The following is a 10,339-nucleotide window of genomic DNA, read 5'->3' on the forward strand; positions in this document are numbered from 1 at the left end:
TGTATAAAATATTAGAATTAAACTTCATTGGGTTCCTATATATATGGGGAGTTCTTATATAAGAGGTGATCAAATTATATTGTGTAACTTTTATTAATAATTATAATTTTTAATTGAAAGATTTTTTTTTTCAAAATATACTATTAAGCTGAATTTTTTTATTTAAATTATTAATCCAACATTACTTGATATTTTATTCTTTTTATTGTTTAATTTTAATAAACTTTGACATAGATATTCAATATAATATAAAATTTTAATTCAATAATTAAATGAATAAAATTTGTATTTAATATATAATTATTAATAGTCTAATAATGATGTCTTGCATGTAATAATGATATTTAATTTTTACATATAAAATTCATTCCCATCTTAATATGTACTACAAATTTTCTGTTGCTACTTTTATGAATCATATAATGTATTTGCATTTTTTATATTGTGACGTCCAAAATTATTATTAATATATTTATATTTTTAATATTTAATTTCTCTAAATATATTAATTTTGACAAAAATATAATTAATAATAAAATTTTATAAATATATATGTATAAATATAATAATATTTAAATTAGTGCATATTAAAATATGTACTTAGAATTATTTCAATTACACTTTTTCAAAATATTTTGATAGATTAAATTTTTATCGAAGAAATAAGCATAATTAAAGGAGTATGATAATTTAAAAGATATATAACCTTATATACAAAAACCTAAGGTGAGTCATATCTTTATACATATAAAGTTTGTTATATACATTTATAATTGCTTTTCAAAAAGAAGTAGGAGATGCAGCCTTCTACAAAATATAAGGTATAAACACTAATTACATCATTGGTATTAGCAAACAGGGTATATAAAATTTCTCACCCCAAATATACACCCAAAAAGGAAATAACATATACTTAGAATAGTCTACCCCAAATAAGAGAAAGATGGAAAACATATGGAGACTAACCCTCCCCAAACAAACTATCATAGTACCCCCATCCTCCAAAGTCACATCATCGATCGAGGTCAGAAGTCTCGTCATCAACATATACTTCAACACCAATATCTTGTTGAAAAGTTTGTTAGGTAGGTCTTCCATGAGCATCGTGATCAAAGAGTTCTTTAAGAAATCTCAATGCATTTGCAGGTCTCTCCATGCCATAGTAAACATAGTAATATCATACATGAGAACTTCTTATATCAGGCGTCCACCCAAAAGGCATCATGTAAGTCACATTTACCTCTATAGTAATTTGAGGTTAGGGTTGTTCTCCTAAGGTATTTACTAAGAACATATAATAACTAAAATGTACATGATTTCTAACTTCACGAGCTTCCTCATAGTTGTAACGAAACTCAACAAGATGAAGGGTCCTTTGGGGGTGTTGCCATCTCTTGAAATATGGGTTGTAAGGGTGAGTTTCCCCCACTCTTCAAACTCCACAAACATAATAACAAGCATATAGTAATACATTTTAAAATAAACAAATGTACTATCATTCAACAATCTCTAATGGTTTTATCAACAATGTATTGTCAGGTATCATAAAAGGTTCATCAACACATTAATCTATTAACTTGGGCCCGAACGCTACCATCAAAACCCTTTTGATAATGATGGTCTTATTCCACATGTGGATAATTGCTGGTTGATCAACACTCTAGATAGATATAATGTCAGCACATATGACCCCTTGGTTAAAAGTACAATTCGTAAGGGTGTAAGCAGGTTGAGTTGGGTTGAGTTTGGATAAACTAGTTACCTGACCCAATCAAAATTTAACGGGGTTGTGTTGGATCAGATTTGTGCAATTTTTTTTTAATTTCCAACCCAACCTAACCCAATCACGAATGGGTTGGATTAGGTTGGGTTAATAAGGTCAGCATAATTAGATTTATTTATTTTTATAAAAATTTAAATATTTCAAAAAATATATAAATCATTTGATACATTGTTGTAAATACAATATTATCAACTTATAAAGCAAACAATGATACAAATTAAATTCTAAAATAAATTTATTAATTTGTTACATTATTATCAACTCAAAAAATCAACATTAATCAATACAAAATAAAATTTTAAATAAATATATTATATTTTTACAATACTATCAACCTAAAATACAAAACTTATTACTAAATAAGAGTAACAATGAGTATTATCTTGAACAAATGATCATTCAATTATTATTATTATTATTATTATTATTATTATTATTATTATTATTATATAATCGGGTCGGGTTGGGTAACGAGTTGAAAACACAAAATCTGTTACCAACCTGTACAGTGTCGGGTTTTAATCGGGTTAGGTTGGGTCTGATTCGAACACTAAAAAATATTATCCAAACTTATTGGGTTGGCTTGGGTCAATTCAATTTCGCGAGTTACCTTTACCCACTTACACCCCTAACAGTTTACATCAACATTAGAAGTGGAACGTGAGGCCTATGATTTCTAACACATCAAATATGTACACCAAATGCCAGTCAAATTCACCACTTTCCAACTTCCCAAATTTAAAAAGACTTTTTTTTCCTGTACCCCAATGTATCTTTGTAATTATCCACACATCCACCTAATGTTTTCTTATACCATAACCCAAACTTTATTCTTTAATACATAATTCTCATGCCATAATAATCATTAAGCCAATTGAAAGAAAATAATACAAACCATTTCTAGCACACTAACATTCAAAAGAAACTAAAATACAAGAAAAGTCACACAAACAAACAGATAACATAAAGGTTGTAAATTCAAATATTACAAACAATTTAGATCAACCAAGTAATGTCCCATGATTACAATATCATCCTAACCATTATGCTGAAGGTCGAACACCTTTGGACTCAAATAAACCACACAATCCAATATATTCAAGAATTAAATTCGCATGCCACGCTTAAATTGTCAGAGTTCACACTCTCATGATCTTATCAATATGAAAACTATCCTAGGTTTCAAAGTAAATACTTCATATCACAATCATAAATTTTATATTATAAAATAATATACATATCATAGTTCTTCAAATTACACAGAGCATAGAAAATTCATAAATTAATCATTTTATCAATTGGTACATATTATTTTAATTTTTCTATTTAATACTTTCTCAAAAGTTATCCATGTTCTAAATTCATTCTTAAGGTCGCAATGACTAAATTAAATCATTTTAGAAACCAACTTTAGAAAACAAAACAAGAAGTGCATCGAAAGTGTCAAAACTTGATTATAAGTACTAAATTGCTCATAAACCGATTTTTCATAAATAAATGAGTAAACATACATTTTTCACACCTGGCAAGAACATTTTAAACACTAGAAACTGTATTAAAACAGGGTTATCATCCCCCAAAATTATATCATTTTCGTGCTAAAGAAAGAAAATTTTACAAAAGTGCTTAAAAATTATTTTAATCAATCTTTTACTAGAAAACTCTGTTTTAAATGATCTTTGAACCAAACCCTAGGTTTTCATAGTCAAGAAATCCATTTTTGACATCAAAAATTGAAAATAACTAGTAGATCAATGCAGACCAGAATAGGGCAGTCACGATTTTTTTTAGATTTTATTTTCCAAGATCAAAAGAAACTACAACAAACAAGAGTTCAATGGTTGGGATCAATTGCCCTTACCTCAAGGAAGATTTTATCAAGATGGAATGAAGAAAACAAGCTTCTACACAAATTTTCCTAAGGAGAACAAGCTTGATGTAACTCCAAAGAGAAATAGAAGAAGAAAATCAAAGGATGGTGAAGTAGAAAATTCAAAAACTTAGTTGTTTACCTTATATTTGAGTAGAACAAGAAGAAATGCTCTAGAGAAGAAGGAGGAATGAAGAAGGTGAAGAGAAACTACTGTTCTCCTTTCTTGGAGTGGTTTCACGTACGTGAGAGTGGAGAGGAGAGTGAAAATTTAAATTTGTTTTAAGAAGATAACTTATGAGACAAGTTTTAAGTCATTTGAATGAATAATGACCTTCTCTCTCTTTTTTCTTCGTAGATTTTGAATCCTTCTCTCTTCTAATTCAAATCTACAAGTATAAAATACTTAAAGGAAGGAAAAGAGTTAAATTAAAATAAAAACAAATAGATATATAAAATATTTGCTCCAAATTAATAGCTATGAGTATATTTTGTTTGGAACTAAATTTTGGTTCTTATTGAAAATATTTTTTCAAAGCATAATTAATCTTCCTCATAATAAAATATTTCAATTCATGTCCTAGAAGAAAGAATTAACAACTTAAAATAATTAAATTCATAGATATCAAAAAATTATAATTTAAATCATATCTGTAAACAAAACAAAGAAATTCACGACCAAATAAAATAGAAATTTTTATAAAATTCATAACAATATTTATGAATCAAATATATAAGAAAAATTAGGATGTTACACATATCACACATTAAATTATATTATTACTAGATATGAAATTGGAATGCACAATAACATAATTTATTTGGGTTAAATTCTACCTTTGATCCCTTTATTTTTTGTTAATTTGTAATTTTGGTCCCTCTATTTCAAAATAGAGATATTTAGTCCTATTTTTTAAAATACCGAATTTTGATTCTCTCATCAAATTAACATATATAAATCGTTAAGTTTTGAATTTTATTCACACTTAAGTGATGTGACATTTAATAATATGACATAAGATGAAAAAACTAAAAAAAATTAATGCAAATAAAATTTATTAACAATATACAAATCAATTACTTGTTAAAATATATACAAACAAAATTTTCTTTGTATATTATTTTTAAATTTTTTTATCTTTACATGTTACGTCACTTAAGTGATAATAGATCATTGAATAACGTTAAAATTTAATAATCAACAAACATCAAATTGATAATAGCACCAAAATTTTGTATTTCTTAAATCAGAGAGACTAAACGTCCCTATGTTAAAATAGAGGAGCTGAAATTGTGAATTGACAAAAAAATATAAAGACTAAAAGTACAGTTTAACTTTTATCTTTTAATTTAAAATTTATGCATTTTAAATTTTAAAAAAAATTACATTGTTAATACGACTTTTAGAAAAATTATTATAAAAATAAAAAATTTATTATGCACAGTATTTTGTGATTAAATGTAAACCTAAAAATCCTTTATGTTATCAATATATACTATTTACTATCCATCTTTTCAAAAATAAAGAAAGAAAGATAGTCATCTCGAATGAGAGTGCTTTGCTTAAACTAAAAATGGCCATTAGTTTGGTCAACGAAACGAACCTAAAACTCGAAATAAAATATAAAAAAAACAACTAAAGTTTGAAAATTTTAAGAATTAGAACTAGTTTATTGTTTTTTGACTTTTAGTTTCAAATCTCTGTACCTAATTTAAATTCAAATACTTAATATAAAATGAAGCTTGCTGAGCGACAGGGCCACAGTGGATGCGAGGGAGTGGTAGCAACGAAATTGCTATTTTATTCTTAAAACCTAATGTGTTTGCAAGAAGCTATTATTAGTAATCACGCCAAAGAAAAATACTCCGTCAAATGGTCATTGTACGTAAGCCGAATTACGACCAAAGGTCAACATCTTGCAGAAAGATATAATGCAAGTACTCTCCAGTCATTACGGACGAAACTTGAAGGCAGACTCTATGGAAGCATGCGAGTAGCAATCCAAGATAATCAAGATATTGAGCCCAAAATTAAATGAATAAAAAGGATGGTATTTTTTCCCACCTTAAATTAAGTATATGCACAAACAACACTTTTCTGTATACCAGCATTCAACACGCAAAAAATTTGACCACACCAGCAAAATTAAAGTTCCCTTCTGCAACCCCAAAGCACAATCCACTATCCAAGATAATGCATATAATATTACAGATATCGCATGGACAGTTGCTATTGACTGAGAACCCAACAACTTCACCGAAGTATACCTACTTTTTGTTCTCTTCTTTTCCATTATTTTGAGGATTAAGCTCATCATCATCGTAATATTCTTCAAAATATTCTTCATCACTACCATCCTCATCATCATAATAATACTCATCATCATCATCATCCTTATCATCCTTGCCATTTTGTAGACGAAGTGTGCCATCTCCTGATTGCTGGCCTCTTAACCTCTCTTGAATTCGATCCCTAATTGCTGTTCCCTGTTGTAGATCCAAGTAGTAACGAAAAAAATACAAGATGACAATTTAACTAGTTTAAACACATCAGAAGAATTATATAGCTTTTTCGCATAAATTAACTCACCATCTTGTGGCAACCTTCCTCAAACATTTCCAGAAATCCAGCAACCCAACGATCAGCATTTTCCACCCACTCATTCCGATGCATACCAGCAGTCTTTGCAACTATTTGGATCTGGATAAACCACACAAAGATATGCATCTTTACCATAATTCAATAGAAACAAAACAACCGAGATCATTTTTAATGTATGATAGTATTAAGCGTATATATATATGTTGAAAGGAGAATACTTATGTCCACAGGACTTCAAGTATTGCTTTATTATGTAAAAGCATATGCTTTCACATTCTACTTTCTTAAGGAAATATCCCCCTGACCGATTGCCCAACCCAAGACACATCTATCTTAACCTGAGCCTCATCTATACTGCTACATACAAAGCAAAATCCTTAGAATAGTTTTAAACACTTTCGATTTGATACAGCCTCTTCCCTCTCAAGTTTCACCCAAATATACATTTAGCAAAATCAATAATTTAAAAAAGCTGCTTCATAATGCTGCTTTTAAAAACTATTCTTAAGAGACAGAGACTCAGAGAGATGTTAAAATAGTATTAATTCTCTATTTTCTTTTACAAGACAAATACAGTAAAGCCAGTCTATAGTTTCTCTCTCTCTAATACATTTTCCATGCAACACAAGAATGTTATTGTTGCCAAATATTAGTATGAGCTTAATAAAGTCACTAAAAAATTTGAAACAAGCAATATTTGGAATCGGATGTATAGCCAACAAATGACAATATGGAATTCTGCCGAAGCAAACAACTGAATCAAGCAACTGACTGATATCAGTTTCATGGCAATAAATCATACAGCCACTAATTACCAGCGAAACATTTATCTACGATGCCCAACAGTGAAGGTTTGACAAAAAAAAGAGAAATTATATAAGAGCAATATTTTCTCATTCATCCAGGTTCATGATTAGTAATTACAATTGTGAAGACAAACCATTGAGTCCAGAAACCAGTAGCAGATGTCCAACGTCCCATAACAGTTTAAATCACAATTGAGTTTAACTGTGAATTTTTCAAATCACTTTACCTGACATTCTCAGTCCCTACTTCATTGACCATTTCATTACAACTTTATGTGTGATTTTTATCCTACAACCCCTTTATCCCATTTAATTCACGTGACTTTTCCCAACACAAGTGTTAATCCAACTTGATTATTTAAATGATATGTTATAGCAATATACATACCTTTTCACCAACCTTTTCTTGATGTTCCTTTACTTTCTCTTGTAATGTCTTCAACCTTCTATTCACCCTCAGTCGCTTTTCCTATTATGACAAAACAATGACAACCATAAGAGACAAGAGCATTAATTATAGGAATAACAAGAGCGACATCAATATCAGCACAAACAATTCGCTTAAAGAGGTATCCTGTTAAATTTTAAAGTAGAATAAATCAAAGAAATTCATGCCTTCACATAGCTCACGCCAAGCTCATTTCTCGAGTACCCACGATCCAAGTTCCGCAGCACATACTGGTTATAGTCTTTGACAATCCTCATTATAACATCAGATGTAGATATTCCTTCTGTCCGTTTTGTTTCCTTAAACTTCCCAACAGCTTTAACCTACATACAAAATTCATGGAGCATAATATAAGTAAAGGGAGAGAGTAACAAGGAAATAAAATAAATAAATAAATAAATTCTCATACGTACAAATTCATAAACATCATTGGCAGCACCACTGGCATCAGCATAACTGGACAATGGGTTGACAAATGCAAAAGGATGATTATACTATGCACACATATGCAATGAAATGAATGGATCCAAGTTACTAGATTCACATGTTGATGTTGAAAGATTATTCTTACGGAAGAGAGTCATGAGCAACATAGTCAATGTTGTGCTTGTCAAGAAACTCTTGATTGATAACCCAAGGGGCATCGGGAATAACCTCATCCACCCATCTGCTCTCAAAATGAAACGAAATTGAAATTGAAATCCAAATCAAAATAGTAGAAAGAAGAAGGTTCTGAACAAAATATCATACTTGCAGTGGCGCAGGGATTCGTATCGTTCGGCCTCTGTCATAACGGTTTTGCCTTTGTATTTGTGGGTGACTTCATCGTTGCAACACCCAACCAGCAAGTATGTATTTGGAAACCTAAAAATCCAAAGTGAGCAAAAAGTATCTGTGAAGGGTGGAGAAGGAAGGCTTTAAGAAATTCGTTTTGTATTTACTAATAATAATAAATATTGATTGATTGATGTAAAATCAAAAATTGTGTTTGATTAATCAGATCTATCTCGGAGAGAAAGGATGAAATAATAGTAATAGTGATGAAAATGAAAGAGGAAATGAGGCATACGATTTCTTGGCTTGCTCAAGGGAGCGAGCGTGGCCAAAGTGGAAGAGATCGTAGATGCCATCTGCGTAGACCCGAACGGGACGGTCCTTCGGAGGCGACGCCATTTTAGAATGCCCACTCTGATCTGCCATTCTCCTCCTCTGCTCCGCCTCTCTTTCCTTTTGATAAATACCGATTTCGCAAACCCCCAATTCTTCTTTTTCTCCACAAAATAATTTTTAAAACTTCTGTAGATCATCACAAATTATGTTCCAAATATTTTTTTTAAAAACAATTACCATAAAAATCTTTGACCGTACGTACGTGATTCAGAGTTTACTCTTAAATTTTTTTTAAAATTATCAATTCTTTCACATTTAAAAAAAAAAAACTAAACCGCCTAAATGAACGTATTATATATATATATATATATATATATATATATATATATATAATTATATAATTTTTCTGTGAACGTATTTTATATAATTAAAGTTTACTGTAAATAAATATTATCAATATATTTGAAATTTATAATTTTTTAAAAATTAAAATAGATCATAAAATTAAGTATATAAATACAGAAAAACAATAATTTAATATAGCTGAAATAAATTTTTTAATTATAAAAATAGTTTGCTGAAATGTATCTCTGATGTAATTTACATATAGTTAGATTGGAGGTGAATAGTGTGAACAAAATAAGTAGAAGAGATTTTTATGAGAAAAAAAATTGGTTCATTAACTAGGAGGGGAGAATAGAAAAAAATGAAAGGAAACAAAATTTCTCATCATTTAATTTGATATATATATATATATACATATATATATATTATAAAACATAGAGTACTGACATTTAATTAAATTTTTGTGTAATGAGAAATGATTTGTCATTGACTCTTACATTAAGTGGTACAACTATTAGTAATGGAAAATCATCTTATGACATAAGATTGTATAAATACTAATACATGAACATGTATCATATATCACGTATATAAAACTTATTCAACTACACTAGTTATAGATATAGTAATCCAACAAAAAAAAACTATATAATCTAAGTTGTCAGTTAAATAATTCATACTATTTAGCAACATTGAGTGAACTCCATTATACCACTCCATATCTATCCCCACTATGGTCACTTATCATGTATGATCATTATAGTTTAAAGTACATAAAAATATATGAGAGCAAACTATCATTTAAAGAAAATAACATATATACAGCATGAAACATCAATAACATTAATATGTCATCATGTCTTAATTTCATCTTCAACACTATCAACAATACAACATCATAACACAACCAATATATATGAGCATGAACAACTCAAAACATTACCACACAATAATCAACTTTAACACCACAACAAAAACTACACGGGTCTCCAGCGCATAACAAGTCATTTTTAACATTATATACAACACAAAATATTCGACATAACTATGTACATCATCATGTACTTCAACTAGGAGATCTCTTACAACACATGTTGAACAATTTAAGTGGTTTTACCTTATCAAATCAACAACATAGTTTGGTTTTTTTAGGCTTGTTAGATCAACAGTAATTTGGATATCAATCTACAACATAACAACTTCATTCCTTGAATATTGTTACTTGAATAAGGAAGTTTAGTATTATTGTCAAGGTAGAACGACTAGGTATAGGCCTACCACGACATTAGCTAGCTTAAGTAACTTTTCTATGAAATTAGTTCATCGACTGCCCTCCAAATATTATGTATTTTCAATACTCAATTAGGAACTAAGT

At 29.1% G+C, this 10,339-nt stretch overlaps 1 protein-coding gene across 2 annotated transcripts; it reads right to left on the minus strand.

Moving 5' to 3' along the window:
- Window positions 1-5,684: 5,684 nt before the first annotated feature.
- Window positions 5,685-8,794, minus strand: CCT2 (phosphorylcholine cytidylyltransferase2). 2 transcript variants are annotated; one of them, XM_029274562.2, is made up of 8 exons: window positions 8,579-8,794; window positions 8,260-8,373; window positions 8,081-8,176; window positions 7,923-7,965; window positions 7,677-7,832; window positions 7,462-7,530; window positions 6,244-6,354; window positions 5,685-6,140 (listed from the first exon to the last, which is right to left on the minus strand). In XM_029274562.2, exons 1-8 carry the CDS (start codon window positions 8,707-8,709, stop codon window positions 5,922-5,924), a joined length of 939 nt encoding a protein of 312 aa, XP_029130395.1. In that variant the 5' UTR covers window positions 8,710-8,794; the 3' UTR covers window positions 5,685-5,921. The 2 variants fall into 2 exon arrangements, with proteins under 2 accessions (XP_029130395.1, XP_020234381.1); XM_020378792.3 differs by having other exon boundaries at window positions 7,450-7,530; window positions 8,579-8,791.
- Between the last annotated feature and the right edge of the window lie 1,545 nt (window positions 8,795-10,339).

The sequence above is a fragment of the Cajanus cajan genome, chromosome 9 (assembly GCF_000230855.2).
Source record: "Cajanus cajan strain Asha chromosome 9, NIPB_CcT2T_4, whole genome shotgun sequence".
Lineage (NCBI taxonomy): Eukaryota > Viridiplantae > Streptophyta > Magnoliopsida > Fabales > Fabaceae > Cajanus > Cajanus cajan.

Excerpts from the sequence above, each read along its gene's own strand:
- CCT2 (XM_020378792.3), bottom strand. The coding sequence starts at position 8,709 with ATGGCAGATCAGAGTGGGCATTCTAAAATGGCGTCGCCTCCGAAGGAC. Across the intron at positions 8,374-8,578 it reads CTTGAGCAAGCCAAGAAATC|GTTTCCAAATACATACTTGC; the intron begins GTATGCCTCATT and ends TTGGATTTTTAG. Across the intron at positions 7,966-8,080 it reads GTTGCTCATGACTCTCTTCC|TTATGCTGATGCCAGTGGTG; the intron begins GTAAGAATAATC and ends CCCATTGTCCAG.